Consider the following 18571-nt stretch of genomic DNA (forward strand, 5'->3'; position numbering starts at 1 on the left):
AAGTTATGCATTTATTAATTGGTAATTAACATAACTAAAGGGTTCAAAATATTTGCTAAAAAATATTTTTACGCTCTTCTCAACGCCGGTATTACCTTTTTGAAAAATTAATATAAACAGGGTGAAAGAATTGGTAAAAAACAACATGTTTTTACATAAAAATTAGGAAAAACACCACTTCTGGTCGATCAATTCTTTCTGTTGAAGACCTCGGTCTTACACATCAAAAGAAGAACCTACATACCAAATTTGGTTGAAATCAGACTTTTCGTTCAAAAGTTATCGTGCTATTAGTCACATATGTATAGTCGCCAATTTGAATGCCCGCTATTTTTGTAAAAGGTAAAATCTGAGATAAACCTTATATCTAAATTTGAACCTTGATGTGTGTAGTATATGTGGTATAAATTATACGATTCTACCATTAAATTCACAATAATTCTTATAATATTTGCACGAATCTGCCACACATAGGTATATGTGAAGATACGTTATGCATTTATTAAATGCTAATTAACATAACTAAAAAGTTTAAAATATTTTCTACAAAATATTTTTACGCTCTTTTTAATTGCGGTATTACCTTTTTGAAAAATTAATATATACGATATTTAGTTGAAATCGGACTTTTCGTTCAAGAATTATGGTTAGAGAGCGGAATATATGCAAAGTGCATATAGATGCATATATTTCATATTTTCAGACAACAAACACAACATTGCATATTTAAGCTAAACACGATTTATTTTGCATATTTTAAAAATAAATTATATAAAAGTTTAAAATTTTCCTCTCTTAGTTGGAATTTTATAACTTCGATATGAACGAGCTCGTTATTTATCTATCTATCGCTCATCTGGACTTTCCCATTACTACCTGAATTTAACAATTATGGGTGTTCCCAGAAAAATATTATTTTATTAGCGTAGCAAGTCGTAGGTACCTACCTGCTTTTAAGGGTCTAATAATTATTTCGTCAGTTTCCGGCCAACATTTGTTTAAAGTAAACGTTGTATCGTATTTAATGTTTTTGAAGTGATTGGTATATATTAAATTTAAATATGTCTACCATTCAAAAAAGTGCTTGGATAAAGTGTTTTCCCGAGTTAAAGCTAAGTGGAGGCAAAGTATTTTGCAAGGCCTGTTCCAAAATCGTAAGTTACATTCATTTTCACATTTCATTTTTTAAATGAGAAACTGACAAACAAAAACATCATGTCCCACAAAATTATTCTGGAAAGAGTGTTTTACTTCTATAAAGACGGACATAGAGAGAAGCATCAAAATACAAAAATCCATCAAATTGTAGACAATTCCGCTTTTGTTCTTCAGCTTAAGTAACGTACTTTGCTCTTTAAGTAACGTACAAATTGCTAAAGAACTTATGTTCATAAAAGTTAATTTTAGTTTTTTACTAGATCTAATAAAGTCATTAGAACAAAGGAATTTACAATTAAGTGATTCGGTTAATCTTGTTAACACTTTTTCTGCTCATTGTCAAAAAATTCCCGGAAATAGAGGGATTACAATTAGAAATAAATTAAAAAATGTTTTAGAAAAAATGAGGGCTTCGATTGTTTGAGAAAAGTTGTACGTATTTTTGAAGGCAACTTTTCTGAAAATCTTACGACTTAATATATTGTTTTATTTTTGAGTATTTTTAATATGCATTTGCATATTTAGACAAATTTAAAAAAAATACCTGAATATTAGTAGTAAAAGTAATGCATATATATGCGCATACTTTGGTAATGTTGTGTTGCATATATTCCGCTCTCTAGTTATGGTAATATTAAACACATATGTATAGTCGCCATTTTGAATGCCCGCCAATTTTGTAAAAGGCAAAATCTGAGATGGCCTCATATCTAAATTTGAACCTTTATATGTGTAGTATATGTGGTCCAAATTATATGCTTGTATCATTAAATGTGCAATTGTTTCGCATATCGGCCGCACTAAGTAGTTTTTTTACTTGATTTCTAACTTTGTTCAGGTCTTCTTAGCTGGACATTTTAATTCCAAGGTATTTTATTTTCATTACTTGTTCAATACTGATGCCATTCTTTGCTGATTACTATCTGTTGTTTTAGTTTTCTGAGATGAAATTGTCATATTGAATTGTTTTGCTCCTATAAATCTTTGAAATAAGGTTTGCAGACTATATTTATCTTGAAATATCAATACAGCGTCGTCTGCGTCACAAAGTATTTTTACTTCTTTGTTTCCCATTCTGTATGCTCTTCATTCGTTGGCGCTTTTGATGAAGGAAAAGGAAACCTTTTTAATATAGTAAAAGAGTCCATCAAATTTTCGTTAAAATCAATTCAATGTATTTTGCATAATAATGTTGCAATCTATTTTTTTTTTAATTTGAATTCTTTAAAATCTTGCAAAACAAATGCACTTGGGTGGACTCAGAAATGCTAAAATTATAAACAATTTTTTTTCTTATAAAAAAAGAGTATCTCGATAACCATTAGTTTAAATTAGATTCAAAAAATGATGTTAGGAAAGGCTCGGTCACAGGCTTGTTTTAAAAGAAAAAAGTTTAATTGGAAGGAGTGGTTCCTGATATACAACCGGTAAAGCCGATTGGAATTTGCGACGACGTTATAAATAATAGGATAACAATATTTAAATCAATACCTTTCTCATTCGGATCTTCTTCTCGATAAAAATTTTCATATATTTAAGATATTCATAACATATATTATAATAATAAAACGATTGGTATTGCGCGTGAAAAATACCTAAAAACTAGGTTGAAGGAAATTGAATTTCAAAATTGTTTTTCGGCCTCGAACGGAGCAATTTTCCTTTGTTTTTCGTTTAATCCGATGTAACTTGATTAGAGTTACCATAAGTTTTTCTGCAAAAATCCGAATGTCACCTCTCACCTCCACCTCAAAACAGATCCGCCTGGTCAATTTATATATGATCTAAAAACTGAGCTCTATATACGGTTTTGTTTGTATCTTTTTATGGTCTTAAGAAATTTATATATACTTTTATTTCAGTGCTTTTTATAAAAAATACAGTTATTCTTACATCCGATACATATTAAACAAAAAAACCCACACGACCAACCCATCAATCTTTCTGCATTTTAAATAAAATCTGCCCACTTTTCAAAGACCTGCCAACAACAACTCTTAAATCATTCGATTAACCGCTACTGTACTCTCTTTAATATCATAAAACGAGAACTAGTCCTCGCGAAATATTCTTCAGTTGATTTCAAAGCTTCGAAGAAGAAGAAAGCCAGAATAAGAAGAAACCACAAGTGAAGAAGCGGTCGTCTAACTATGGCGATAAAGAATTTTTCATTTTTTATTATCTTGGTCGTAGTTGTAGTAGTTGATTGTGCTCCAAAGAGGCCGAAGAAAGGCGAGCCTCCCGTTCTTCATACGGTTTATGATCAACAGCAAAAGGGAGACTATAATATACAGTTGCATTTGAAAGATTTTCAGATTATTGCAGTCTTGGGCGATGATGTAAGCTTAGGGGTAAGTTTTTTCATTGATTATTTTATTTTATTATACATATAAAGGAAACTTTAATTAAGGCCCTAGCGTGATTTTTTAGAGGACGCAATTTTTTATGTGTTGGAACGAGGAGGAGGGGGTTAGTATAGGGTTAAGTTCAAGTTTGTAGCCATAGTGAAAAAAAGGCGCAAAGGGTTTTCGCACTGTAGGACGTAGGTTCTCTCATAAACTAGCAACCCTACAGAACATTTTATCAGACATTATACAATACGTCCATAAAGTAACGCATAAATTCATTATTTCATAAACCTGCGAATTTAAGGAAAAATCCCGAAACAGGTAAATTTTTATTTTTAAATTAACATTTTTTGGCATATATATCATACTAGTGACGCCATCCATCTGGGCTTGATGACGTAATCGATGATTTTTTAAATAAGAATAGGGGTCATGTGATAGCTCATTTGAAAGGGTATTCAATTCTCTAATTACTTATACAGGGTGTTCAAAAAAATTTTTTTAATTAAATTAATTGAGAAAAAAAAGAAGAATGTATGTAATTTATTTAATTCAAAATACGTTTTACTGTTGGCAGAAAAGAGAAAAAACATATTTTTATTTGACAAATAAATATTGCTTTTCGGTTAAATTCAATGTTAAAGCTACCGCCCACCAGCCTCTTGGAAATCTAAACATTACGTTTAGAGAAAACATTTTTAATATGTATTCTGACAGCAGTAAAATGTATTTAAAATTGAACAAATTACATACATTCATCTTTTTGTGTCAATTAATTTAATTAAAAACATTTTCTTGACAACCTGTATAAATAATTATGTTAATATTTATATTAGTGAATAGAGAATTAAATATCTTTTTAAATAAGCTACCACATGACCCCTATTCTCATTTAAAAAAATCCTCGATTACGTCATCACGCCCAGATGGATGACGCCACTAGTATGATATATACGCCAAAAAATCGTAATTTAAAAATAAAAATCGACCTGTTTCGATATTTTTCCTTAAAGTCGTCGGTTTACGAAATAATGAATTTATGCGTTACTTTATGGACGCACTGTATACGACAAAATTTAATTTTCTACACCTTTATTCCTCTTACTTTATTACCGTATAATGGAAAATTAAAAAATTATAAACGAAAATAACTAAACATTTTAGAAAGTCAATTGAACTATAACTATATTTATCTGAAATATCAAAAAAAAACTTAACAATAGGTGGGACTGTAGACTAGCGCGAAGCTTCATGTTGTATTTTTTGTATTTTTAAATTTTAAATAATAGTTTTTTAATTAAATAAACTAATTTTATTATTTTATTATTTTTTATTTTAAAATTATTTTACAACATCGATTTACAAAATATATTAATTTATTTATTTATTTTAACAATTTTTTGTACATTCGAAAGGACATAAAACCTCTGTTAGTTAATATCCTTGTTATTCTTATTCTCGCATAATAACACTGGATGGCTTTTTGCCTATTTTGACTATGTCCTTCCATTCAGATTTCTCTTGAATCCTTCTCCTCCATTATCTTACATTCACAGTTTTCAGGTCGTCTTCCATGTCATCCAACCATCTCGTTCTACGTCTTCCTTTTTCTTTGTCTTCCAATCGAATTCCTTTTTAATATTCTCTTTGTGGATTTTGTATTTCCTTGTTGCTGGACACATCTCAGCCATAAGTCTCTGACATTTAACAAATCTTACAATATTGTGCCTTCATTCAATTCATTAATCTCGTCGTTTTCCCTGATTTTCCATGTGAGGTCTTCCTCTTACACTGTGCTGTATACTCTTTTCAGTATCTTTCGCTCCGATGTTTTGAGTTGCCCTTCATCTTTTTTGCCATTATCCAGATCTCACAATCATAGGTTACTACGGATCTAATTGATGTTCTTTATTCGGTTACTATTATTTTCTCTACATCTGATCTACTACCACCTTTTTTCCATTATTGATCCCAGATATGTAAAGTTATGTACTTCCTCTATTTGTTACTTAAGAAGTAAAAAGACTTCCTTTGTAGATGATATATAAATTTTTATTAAAATTGTTCTTAAAAAGCTTCAAGTTTGACTAAAAGTACATCACAAACGTTTTCGGTCTTATCAGATCATCTACCAGGTTAAACTCCAGATCTAGGTTAAACTATAGTTGAAACTAGCCGCTAACCATTGGTCACATGACCGTTGTATTACAAAATTTGAGCCATTTGGGCTTAATCAATACAACACCGACACTATTTTGTAATACAAATGTTGTAATACAAAGGTCATGTTGACCAATGGTTAGTGGCTAGTTTCAACTACTAAGATCTGGAATTATTTAACCTGGTAGATGGTCTGATAAGACCGAAAAGGTTTGTGATGTACTTTTAGTCGAACTTGTAACTTTTTAAGAAAAATTTTAATAAAAATTTATATACCACCTACAAAGGAAGTCTTTTTTACTTCTTAAGTAATTTTTTACAATGGTATACAGCCAATTAGAGGGATCCCCCTTTTTATGTCCTCTATTTGTTATTTATTCATTTTAATTTTAGTTTCTTGTCTGTTGATTTTTAAGAATTTTGTTTTTTATGTACTTAGCTTAAGGCCCATTCATTTGGAGTATTTTGCAGACTTGTCGATTTTCTTCTGAATATTGTTGCTATGTTCGGTTAGGAGACAAATAATTCAATTTGTTGTGTAAGTTGAACCTAATACCTGTTTTTTATTGCTTACCTTTACCACGATCCAATACGTTATAATTAGGAATAATGTCGGGGACAGTACGCATCCTTGTTTAACTCCGCTTTGTATAGCTATATCTTCTACCATTTCTCCCGCATATTCTAGTCTGGCTCTGTATCTTTTGTAAAATAATCTGATCAGGTTATTGTATTTCATCGGCAGTCTATATAGTTTCAGAATCTTGCATATTTGCTCTCTGTTTATACTATCGAAGTTCTTTTCGAAATCAATACAAATTATATTTATATTTAAAAATAAATAACCATTTTCAATTTCGTTGCAAAACGAAAATACAGCCGAACCATATTCTAGTCCAATCAGAGAGTGCAGCAAGCACCTCTACCGGTTTCGAAACTTATTAGTTTCTCATCAGGAGGCACATATGTTGCTCTCTCTGATCCAACCAAAACAAACCCCAGTGTGCAGTCTCGGATTGCAACGAACGAAACAGCATAGATGTTCTAGCGGCCACTGCTAGCAAAAAGACTAAGTTTTCACTCTAATGGCATAGAAAACAACATCATCCTTAGTCTCAGCATCCGTATGGCTTGCAAATTGTAGAAGCCTCGGAGGTGTAACCAGAGAAGGTTCCCATTGTTTTCATTCTGGTGGGACGTAGAATAGCATTATGTTGTTTTATATGCCATTAGAGTAAAACTTAGTCTTTTTGCTAGCAGTTGCCGCTAGGGCATCTATGCCGTTTCGTTCGTTGCAATCCGGGACTGCACGCTGGGGTTTGTTTTGGTTGGATCAGAGAGAGCAGCATATGTGCCTCCTGATGAGAGACTAATAAGCTTCGAAACCGGTAGAGGTGCTTGCTGTACTCTCTGATTGGACTAGAATATGGTTCAGCTGTATTTTCGTTTTGCAACAAAATTGAAAATGGTTATTCATTTTTGATTTACATTTGCTCTGATTGGAGTACGAAGGGAACCATTCTCGTTGGAATTTTACCGCGCTGAGCAGATGGGACGTGAATTGTAAATTGTAGAATTCCCTCATCTTCCTTAGTCTCAGCATCGGTATGGCTTGCAAATTGTAGAAGCCTCGGAGGTGTAACCAGAGAAGGTTCCCATTGTTTTCATTCTGGTGGGATGTAGAATACCGTTATGTTGTTTTATATGCCATTAGAGTGAAAACTTATGTCTTTTTTTATATTTATATTTCTTTGTCATTCGCTAGCTTGTTCCAAGATAATTCTTAGAGTACAAATGCGGTCATTAGCGGAGCTTTTAGCGTGAAAGCCTGCTTGGTTTCTTCTTAATGTCTTGTCTGGCTTCAGTCTTTTCAATATGAATGAACATAAGAAATTACTTTGGATGTGGCGCTCAATAGTGTTATTGATCGTCAATTCTCGGAACTACTTTTGAAGATGGCCCTTTTTTGGTATCTTAATGATTACACATTGGTGACACAATGATTACACGGTAGGTTGCCACTTTCATTGGTTTTGACCAGTGATGTGGGAGGGAGGGGAGGGGAGGGATCTGATGTGGTATCACTGGTTTTGCCCTTTTTAGTTTAAGTTTCAATGTGTTTTATTATATTTCTTCTTTCGTTATTTCAGCTGTTGTAACGTTTAACTACTGAATTTCATTTTCTTCGTATATATAAGCTGTTGTTGGTTCGTATTTGGAGTATATTTCTTCGAAGTGTTTTTTCCATACTTGTTATCTCATGTTCTGTTTTAATTATATTTCCTTTGTATATCTTTGATTTGTTTACTACTTTTTAGTGTTTTCCCTGTCAACTTTCGTATGATGGTGTATTATGTACTTACTTAGGTCGTTTAATTTCACCGTCATTTTTTTCTAGCGGTTTTTTTCTAGCCTCTTTCGAGGGATTTGTCTTCATCAGTGGTTTCCTTTTGTAACATTTATTCTTCGTATTTTTTTCCTTCTTCTATTAGTTGTAATATGTTTCGGGTTATCCATTTTTTGTTTTCTCTTTTTCATTCCAATCGTTTCGTTTATGTTTTTTGACATAATTTTCTTAAAGTTCTTTCATAGTTCCTCTACAGATTCTTCATTTTGTGGCGCTGATTTTTGGTTTATTTTCAGTCTTTACGTGAATTCGATTCTTGTGTTTTCTTGTTTAACAGCTTAGATATTGTATCTTTGCGGTTACGTGGAAGAGCGCTTCTTAGCTGGTGTTTCTAGGAACATCATCTAAGAGCGAACGTCGCCTTTTGCTTTATTATAATTAATACTGTTTGTCTAGTTTGTATTTTTTTCTTTTTTGAAAAAAAGCAATAAAGTCATTATTATTATCAGATTTAGCCATACGGCTCACACTCCCTCTAAGGGGAAAATTGACTCATCCCAGATACCTACGGTATCAAAAGGATTGAGCTCTGGTGGGACTCTTTCCGTGTTTTCGAGCCCTAGGTGACTTGGTATGCAGGTGTATCTCCCAGAAATTTTCGTACACATCTGGCCGTTGCGAGTAGTACTGCTTTCTGCATGGTCTTATAAAGATGTTCATTAAGACCCAGCTTTTTTATGCTTTCGAGGAGGGTCTTCGGAATGACTCCAGTAGTAGACATAATAATCGGTATCGTCTGGGTACTTTGCATTCTCCATTGTCTCCGTATTTGAATTTCCAGATCTCTGTACTTGGCGATTTTTTCAGTAAATTTAGTACGTAGATTATTGTTGTTAGGAATCGCCACATCAATGAGGGTTGTTTGTCTCGTTAATTTATTGACTAATACGAGATCTGGTCTACTATGCGCCACTGTTTGGTCTGTGAGCACAGTGCGGTCCCAGTATAGCTTGTAGTTGCCATCCTCAAGCATACTCTCAGGGACGTATTGATAATATGGGAGATGGTCGGTTTGGAGAAGTCCCAGCTTGATAGCTATCTCCTGATGAAGGATTTTTCCCACTGCGTCATGCCGCTCCTTGTACTCAGTTGCAGCAAATGCCTGGCAGCCCCCTGTAAGATGTTGGATGGTTTCTTGGGCTTGACATCCATATCGGCATCTGTCGTTTTGAACATGGGGGTCTTTGATGATATATTTCAGGTAATTTCTGGTTGGTATAACCTGATCCTGAATGGCCAGTAATGAACCCTCCGTTTCAGGGAACATCTTTCCTGATGTCAACCAGTAGTTCGACGCTATATTGTCGACATAATCTTGGCTGACCTCATTGGGATGTCGCCTGTGCAGAGGTTTACCCATCCAGGCGCGCACTTTTTCGTCCTTAGTAAGGTGGTTTATGCGCAGTTCTGCTTCCTCCAGTTTTATCGGTGTTGTGTCATCTACTGCGCAGATAGCGCGATGTAGAGTAGATGTTTCAGCCTGCATCTGAAAATAAGTTCTTAAATTAGCAATTTGTTTATCTAATTGCTCACCTATATCCATAAGTCCTCTTCCTCCTAGATTCCGTGGTAATGTTGTTCTTTCTACTGCACTTTTAGGATGGTGTTTTTGTGCCTTTGTGAGGTGTGTTCGTACTTTTCGCTGAAGAGCTTCTATATCTGTTTTTGTCCACTTAATAATACCAAATGAGTAGCTAAGCGCGGAACATGCGTAGGTGTTTAGTGCCTTAAAAAAATTTCTACTGTTAAGGTGTGAGCGAAGCAGCTGTTTTACCCTTCGTGTAAACTCAGTAGTTATCTCTGTTTTCATTTGTTTATGGTCAATTTTCCGCACTTGCTTTACTCCAAGATATTTATACATATCGTTTTCACCCATGGCCTCGATGTTCTGGCCATTTTGCATATCGAATCCTCCGGGCTGTACTTTTCCTCGGACTATATTTAAAATACGGCACTTATCTAGTCCAAAGTGCATACTAATATCATTAGAGAAAGTTTCTACAGTTTTTAGCATCTCGTCGAGTTGGTTTCGAGTGGAAGCCATTAATTTCAAATCATCCATGTACAATAAATGATTAAGCTTCGCCACCACATTGTTGTTATTTTTGATGCTAAAACCTGCATCTGAGGAGTTCAATAGCTGAGATAGTGGGTTCATAGCTAGACAGAACCACAGAGGACTCAACGAATCTCCTTGAAACAGGCCCCGGCTGATTACGATATTTTCAGTTTCGATGTTAACTTCACCAGGTATTTGAAGGTGAATTCTAGTTTTCCACTCTGTCATTATATGCTCTAAAAAGGTCACTATATTATCATCGACTCTATATATTCTCAATATATCTATAAGCCATTCATGCGGCACTGAATCAAAGGCCTTCTTGTAATCAATGAAGGCAGTAAAAAGATTCCTCTTTTTGGAATATGCCTGGTTAGAAATGACTGAGTCGATGATGAGTTGTTCTTTGCATCCCATGGAACCCTTAGCGCATCCTTTCTGTTGAGGCTCTATGATATTGTTCAGAGCACAGTGTTGATAGATACGCCGGGCTACACAGGATGTGACCAATTTATACAAAGTTGGAAGACAAGTAATTGGGCGGTATTTGGCTGGATCTTGGGTGTTATTTTGATCCTTCGGTATTAGATAAGTGGTACCCTGAGTTAGGAATGCTGGTATATCCTGCGGATTAGAAATAACATGATTAATTAATGTTGATAAGCATTCATGAACACTCCAAAACTTCTTGAGCCAAAAGTTTTGAACTCCATCTGGTCCAGGAGATTTCCAGTTATGAAGCTCTTTGATGATATTTGAGACTTCTTCAGTAGTGAAGGGTTCGTAAAGGGTAGTAATGTAGTGTTGGCAGTTCTGTGTCGTATCTTCTATCCATCCAGCATTGTTGTTAAGAACAGCTGGTGTGGAAAGTTGATTTCCCCAAAACTCATGAATTTCTTCTTGGCTTGGGTAAGTCTTATCGACACGTTCTACAGTGGAATTGAGTTTTCGATAGAACGCCTTCTCAGAACTCTCAAAAAGAGCATTGTCGCTTTTGCGGTTGTTACTAACTTTGTACCTCCTTAGTCGCCCTGAATAAACGGAGAGTTTTTGTTTTAATGTATCCAGACACTGATGGGCTGTGTTGTTTTCTGGATCATATCTTGAGTGTCTTGCGGTACTCAGCATTATTTCTTCAGCTCTCCTGATGACTCTTGTACTTCTTACACCTCGTATGTATTCTGTGACTTGACCAATATCCCTACGCAGCAATTCAATCTTTCCGAGCAGTCTTTTTTCCCAAGGTGCAATTCTGTTACCAGTTCTTTCGTTATTAGTACCTCGTCGTGTTCTGATCTTAACGCCCATTACATTAGCAATTGCTGTTGCTGCACAGTAGATTAGCATGTGCAAATATTCTAATGTGTGGGCTTCTGCGACATAATTGGGTAGGACTTCAGTGTTCACAATTTGTAACAGCGCACCTAGTTTCTTACAAGAGTTTATTCGTGGTAGCGGTGGTCTGCTAAGTGGGTTTGTTCCATTAAACTGCTGTACCGCACGTGCCATTTCGCTTACTAGGTTATCACGTAACTCGTTATTTTCCTGCTCAGTATTGTCAGGTTGAGTTTCTTGTATGGCAAGCTCAGAAATCTGCTCATGAACTTCAACAGGGATTTGATCTTCAATTACAACATCGTTCTGAATCTCCCGTTCGACTTCGCTTCTGATGGTATTGCGTCTAGTCTCTGGGATAAGGTTGTTTCTTATAATTACCCGGTATTGGTCCGATACTCGTTGCTCCGATACTTGAATATCTGGGTATGTCCTGCAAAATTCGGCATACAGCTGTTGACGGTAGCCGATTGTTTCTTGACCGAGGTTTGTCACCTTGTAGTAGAAGCGCAAAATGTTTTCATTAATGGACACAGTCCATTTCATGCGCTGCCTCGGTCGTCCCGCTTGAGTGAGCGCCGGCTGATGATCCAGCGCAGCACCTTCGGCGGGTGGAGCTCTTGTTGTTGTTTGGCTCGCTTGTGGTTGTGGTTGTGGTTGGGCTGTAGCTGATTGTATGACAAGGGCCCGCCTCCTCAACACCCTGCCACCGACGTCCCGCATGCTGTCACGTCCAGCGCCGGCTCCAGACGTGCCCTGACGATCCCCAGGCAGCGATCCTAAACATAAATTATTAATCTCCATTCTCATGGGTGTGCATTTTATACCTACTGCCAGGTGTCAGTTTTTGTTCCACGGCAAGTATTCCTGCTACTCTCTGGGTATTGGCGCTACGAATACCCAGAAAGCATCCCCCATTCGCAGGGGGCCGCGCCTGATAGAAGAACTGACAAAAAACTCCCACAGGTTTATTATTATTATTATCAGATTTAGCCATACGGCTCACACTCCCTCTGAGGGGAAAATTGACTCATCCCAGATACCTACGGTATCAAAAGGATTGAGCTCTGGTGGGACTCTTTCCGTGTTATCGAGCCCTAGGTGACTTGGAATGCAGGTGTATCTCCCAAAAATTTTCTTACACTTCTGGCCGTCGCAAGTAGTACAGCTTTCTGCATGGTCTTATAAATATGTTCATTGAGACCCAGCTTTTTTATGCTTTCGAGGAGGGTCTTCGGAATGACTCCAGTAGTAGACATAACAATAGGTATCGTCTGGGTACTTTGCATTCTCCATTGTCTCCGTATTTGAATTTCCAGATCTCTATACTTGGCGATCTTTTCAGTAAATTTACTACGTAGATTATTGTTGTTAGGTATCGCCACATCAATTAGTGTTGTTTGTCTTGTTAATTTATTGACTAGTACGAGATCTGGTCTATTATGTGCCACTGTTTGGTCTGTGAGCACACTGCGGTCCCAGTATAGCTTGTAGTTGCCATCCTCAAGCATACTCTCAGGAACGTATTGATAATATGGGAGATGGTCCGTTTGGAGAAGTCCCAGTTTGTTAGCTATCTCTTGATGAAGGATTTTTCCCACTGCGTCATGCCGTTCCTTGTATTCAGTTGCAGCAAATGCCTGGCAGCCCCCTGTAATATGTTGGATGGTTTCTTGGGCTTGACATCCATATCGGCATCTGTCGTTTTGAACCTGAGGGTCTTTGACGATATATTTCAGGTAATTTCTGGTTGGTATAACCTGATCCTGAATGGCCAGTAATGAACCCTCCGTTTCAGGGAACATCTTTCCTGATGTCAACCAATAGTTCGACGCTATATTGTCGACATAGTCTTGGCTAACTTCATTGGGATGTCGCCCGTGCAGAGGTTTACCCATCCAGGTGCGCAGTTTTTCGTCCTTAGTAAGGTGGTTTATGCGCATTTCTGGTTCCCTCAGTTTGATCGGTGTTGTGTCATCTACTGCGCAAATTGCGCGGTGTAGAGTAGATGTCTCAGCCTGCATCTGAAAATAAGTTCTTAAATTAGCAATCTGTTTATCTAATTGCTCACCTATATCCATAAGTCCTCTTCCTCCTAAGTACCGGGGTAATGTCGTTCGTTCTACTGCACTTTTAGGGTGGTGTTTTTGTGCCTTTGTGAGGTGTGTTCGTACTTTTCGCTGAAGATGTTCTATATCCGTTTTTGTCCACTTAACAATACCAAATGAATAGCTAAGCGCGGAACAAGCGTAGGTGTTCAGTGCCTTAAACAAATTTTTACTGTTAAGCTGTGAACGAAGCAGCTGTTTTACCCTTCTTATAAACTCAGTAGTTATCTCAGTTTTCATTTGCTTATGGTCAATTTTCCGCGCCTGCTTTACTCCAAGATATTTGTACATATCGTTATCGCCCATGGCCTCGATGTTCTGGCCATTTTGCATATCGAATCCACCGGGCTGTACCTTTCCTTTGACTATATTCAAAACACGGCACTTGTCTAGACCGAACTGCATACTAATATCATTAGAGAATGTTTCTACAGTTTTTAGCATCTCTTCTAGGTGTTCTCGAGTGGAAGCCATTAATTTCAAATCATCCATATACAACAGATGATTGAGCTTCGCTATTACAGTATTATTGCTTTTAATGCTAAAACCTGAGTCTGTGGAGTTTAATAGCTGGGAAAGGGGGTTCAAAGCTAAACAGAACCACAGTGGACTCAACGAGTCTCCTTGAAACAGGCCCCGGTTGATTGCGATATTTTCGGTTTCAATATTGTTTTCACCAGGTATTTGGAGGTGAATTTTAGTCTTCCAATCTCTCATTATATGCCTTAAAAAGGTCACTATGTTATCATCGACCTTGTATATTTTCAAAATATCTATTAGCCATTCATGCGGTACTGAATCAAAGGCCTTTTTATAGTCAATAAAAGCAGTAAAAAGGTTCCTTTTTTTAGTGAATGCCTGGTTAGAAATGACTGAGTCGATGATAAGCTGTTCTTTGCAGCCCATGGAACCCTTAGCGCATCCTTTCTGTTGAGGCTCTATGATATTGTTTAGAGCACAGTGTTGGTAGATACGCCGGGTTACACAGGATGTGACCAATTTATACAAAGTTGGAAGACAAGTAATTGGGCGGTACTTGGATGGATCTTGGGTGTTATTTTGATCCTTGGGTATTAAATAAGTAGTTCCCTGAGTTAGAAATGATGGTAATTCCTGCGGATTAGAAATAACATGATTAATTAATGTTGATAAGCACTCATGAATACTCCAAAACTTTTTAAGCCAGAAGTTCTGAACTCCGTCTGGTCCAGGAGATTTCCAGTTATGAAGCTCTTTGATGACATTTGAGACTTCTTCAGTCGTGAATGGTTCGTAGTTAGCAGTGACGTAGTGGTGACAGTTGTGCGTCGTATCTTCTATCCAGCCAGCATTGTTGTTAAAAGCAGCTGGTGTGGAAAGTTGATTTCCCCAAAACTCATGAATTTCTTCTTGGCTTGGGTAAGACTTGTCGACACTTTCTACGGTGGAATTGAGTTTTCGGTAAAACGCCTTCTCAGAGTTCTCAAAAAGTGCATTGTCACATTTTCGGTTGCTACTAACTTTATACCTTCTTAATCGTCCTGAATAGACGGAGAGTTTTTGTTTTAATGTATCCAGACACTGTTGGGCTGTGTTATTTTCTGGATCGTATCTCGTGTGTCTTGCAGTGCTCCGCATTATTTCTTCAGCTCTCTTAATGACTTTTCTACTTGTTACACCTCTTATATATTCTGTGACTTGACCAATATCCCTACGCAGTAATTCAATTTTTCCGAGAAGTCTTTTTTCCCATGGTGCAATTCTGTTACCAGTCCTTCCGTTATTAGTACCCCGTCGTGTTCTGATCTTAACGCCCATTACATTGGCAATTGCTGTTGCTGCACAGTAGATTAGCATATGCAGATATTCCAATGTGTGGGCTTCTACGACATAATTGGGTAGGACTTCAGTGTTCACAATTTGTAACAGCGCGCCTAGTTTCTTACAAGAGTTTATTCGTGGTAGCGGTGGTCTGCTAAGTGGATTTGTTCCATTAAACTCTTGTACGGCACGAGCCATTTCGTTTTCTAGACTATGGCGCAACTCGTTGTTTTCCTGCTGTGTATTGTCAGGTTGAGTTTCTGGTATGGGAATCTCAGGAATCTGCTCCTCAAGGATTTCATTAGGGACTTGATCTAAAACTAGCTCTTGGTTATTAATCTCCCGTTCGACTTCGCTTTTGATGGCATCGCGTCTAGTCTCTGGGATAAGATTATTTCTTATGATTACCCGGTATTGATCTGATACTCTTTGCTCCGATACTTGAATATCTGGGTACTCCCTGCAAAATTCGGCATACAGCTGTTGTCTGTAGCCGATCGTTTCTTGACCGAGGTTTGTCACCTTATAATAGAAGCGCAAAATGCTTTCGTTGATGGACACAGTCCATTTCATGCGCTGCCTCGGTCGTCCCGCTTGAGTGAGCGCCGGCTGATGATCCAGCGCAGCACCTTCGGCGGGTGGAGCTCTTGTTGTTATTTGGCTCGCTTGTGGTTGTGGTTGGGCTGTAGCTGATTGTATGACAGGGGCCCGCCTCCTCAACACCCTGCCACCGACGTCCCGCATGCTGTCACGTCCAGCGCCGGCTCCAGACGTGCCCTGGCGATCCCCAGGCAGCGATCCTAAACACAAATTATTATTCTCCATTCTCATGGGTGTGCATTTTATACCTACTGCCAGGTGTCAGTTTTTGTTCCACGGCAAGTATTCCTGCTACTCTCTGGGTATTGGCGCTACGAATACCCAGAAAGCATCCCCCATTCGCAGGGGGCCGCGCCTGATAGAAGAACTGACAAAAACTCCCACAGGTTATTATTATTATTATTATTATTATTATTATTATCTTCTTCTTCTGTTTGCCTTCCAGTTTTTGAACTAACGCATAGCATAAAACAAATTTAAAAACTTCCTATCATGTATCTTAAAACATGGTTATTTTGCTATTTTATTACACAAATGGGGGTAAAATTTACCTTGTGGGGGTTGGGATATTGACTGCGAAACCTAAGTCTTCATTCGCCTAATCATAGACTAAAATTTACCTTTATATACTAAATCCATCTCTATCTGTATTTCCGGTGCCGCCCAAAATCCCGACAGCCAAAATCCCGACAGCCAAAATCCCGACGGCCAAAACACCGACACGCCAGAATCCCGACACGCCAGAATCCCGACAGGCCAAAATCCCGACATGCAACAATCCTCTCATAAGTAAAAATTCCGACTTTTGTTTAATACTTTTAATACAAAATACTTTTGTTAAGTAACAAAAAAATAAAAAACAAATGGTCATAAACAAAAAACAAGAAATAAATGTAATATGTTAAAAAGAAACTTATCAAAACTGTCGGGATTGTGGCTGTCGGGATTTTGGCTGTCGGGATTTTGGGGTAGACCCCTGTATTTCAACTATTATCTTTTGTAATATCTCACTTTTCAACACGTCTTCTTCGTCAATAATAATGTTTAAATACTTCATCACTTTCGCTGACACTTTTTGCAATAGTTGTTATGAAGAACTTACTAATTTTCATCTTCAGTTCATTTGCTAGTGACGGTTTTTCTAATTCTAATATTATTATATTTTTGTGGTTTGTTAGTTTCTATTTAAATTAAAATATAAACTTAGAAATCGACAGCTAAAAAATATTTTTTATAATTTTTAGGATTACGATTACACCTACGACTATTCAGATTTCACAGTAAAACCTAGTAGCTCCAAACCAACTGAAGCACCTTCGACAGCTTCTCCAAGTGTTACAATTTCATCATCATCGATACCGCCATCTACTGCAAGTCAACCGAACAGCCCAATAAGCATTGTTTCCCATACAGAAGAATCATCCAGTAAGCCGGATGAAAAACCTAATGTAGAATTAAATCTTGGTGGTTCTTCAGAGCAACCACTATCATCAAATGAATCATCGGAAAAACCTATTTCTACAGAAGAACCTGTATCCACAATCAAACCAATCGTTGCAGAAAATTCTACCTTTTCAGCAATTCCCGTTTCAACAGAGCTAACATTGGTGAATAGCTCACCTGTGGTCGAAAATGCAATTTCTAACAGTTCTACAACTCAAAAAACCGCCAAATTGGATGATTCACCTGGCAAAATCAAAGTTCAGATTATCGAGACACCAATACGGATGAGCGTTGTACCTGGAGAAGATGTTGAGCAAAACGAAACACTTCCACAAGGAGAAATTCTTCAGTTGCGTAGGTGTGCCACAGGGTTTACCAGAGATAAGAGGGGCAGATGTAGACGAGTGAGACGACCTGCAAATCTTCAACAATCAATACCGTAAGTCAGACAATTCTTCTTCCTTTTTTTATTCTTTTTGTATAGACATGACTCTGCTTGTTTTTTTCAATGTGACTCCAGTAAATTGTCGTTCCATAGTAACTATCGAACTGGAAAAACTGTTTTTGTAGTCTTCCCACTGATCGTCTTTCTATTGGAGAACCGTCTCGCCGTCCTTACTACTTAGGCCAGGGTAATAAGGCAAAAATATACCCTGTTCGTGACACTCGAGCAGCCAGGGTACTGAAGCGTTTTTTCGACAGGTAATACCTATGATAACAAATTGTAACTATTTCCTGCGTAGGATCTGGCGGCCATTTTTATTTATAAACAATTTAATGTCGAAAAACGGCATTTTTTCGGTTTTTTCTCAAATCAATGGAAAACAGTGTACCTTGTTGTTACATTAGTACAAACATCTTCGTGATCATGGAAAAATCTTTAAAATGACGTATTACACAGATTGATATACTTATTTATTGTTAATATAATTGAGAAAAAAGGTCTAAATTTCAAAAAAATTAATTTTGCAATAACTATTGTAAAAATTAGTGTACAGCTTTGAAATTTTTGTCAAATAAGGGTTCTGTAGTGCGTAATATGTGACAAAAATTTCGAAGCGATTTATTCAATTGTTTATATTTTATTCAAATTGTTTATCCCAGAGAGCTTTTTTTGCAATAAAATAAGTCAGAAAAACAGAATGTTAGAACC

At 36.9% G+C, this 18571-nt stretch overlaps 1 protein-coding gene across 1 annotated transcript in view; it reads left to right on the forward strand.

The window, feature by feature from the left end:
* Positions 1 to 3185: 3185 nt before the first annotated feature.
* Positions 3186 to 18571, forward strand: part of LOC114333331 (uncharacterized) — a 40809-nt gene continuing 25423 nt past the window's right edge. Inside the window, exons 1-2 of the mRNA XM_050648323.1 lie at positions 3186 to 3509; positions 17220 to 17857. Coding sequence (XP_050504280.1) covers positions 3309 to 3509; positions 17220 to 17857 — 839 coding nt within the window. The 5' untranslated portion in view covers positions 3186 to 3308. The remainder of the gene's footprint in view (positions 3510 to 17219; positions 17858 to 18571) is intronic.

The sequence above is a fragment of the Diabrotica virgifera genome, chromosome 4, assembly GCF_917563875.1.
Source record: "Diabrotica virgifera virgifera chromosome 4, PGI_DIABVI_V3a".
In the NCBI taxonomy this organism is placed as follows: Eukaryota; Metazoa; Arthropoda; class Insecta; order Coleoptera; family Chrysomelidae; genus Diabrotica; species Diabrotica virgifera.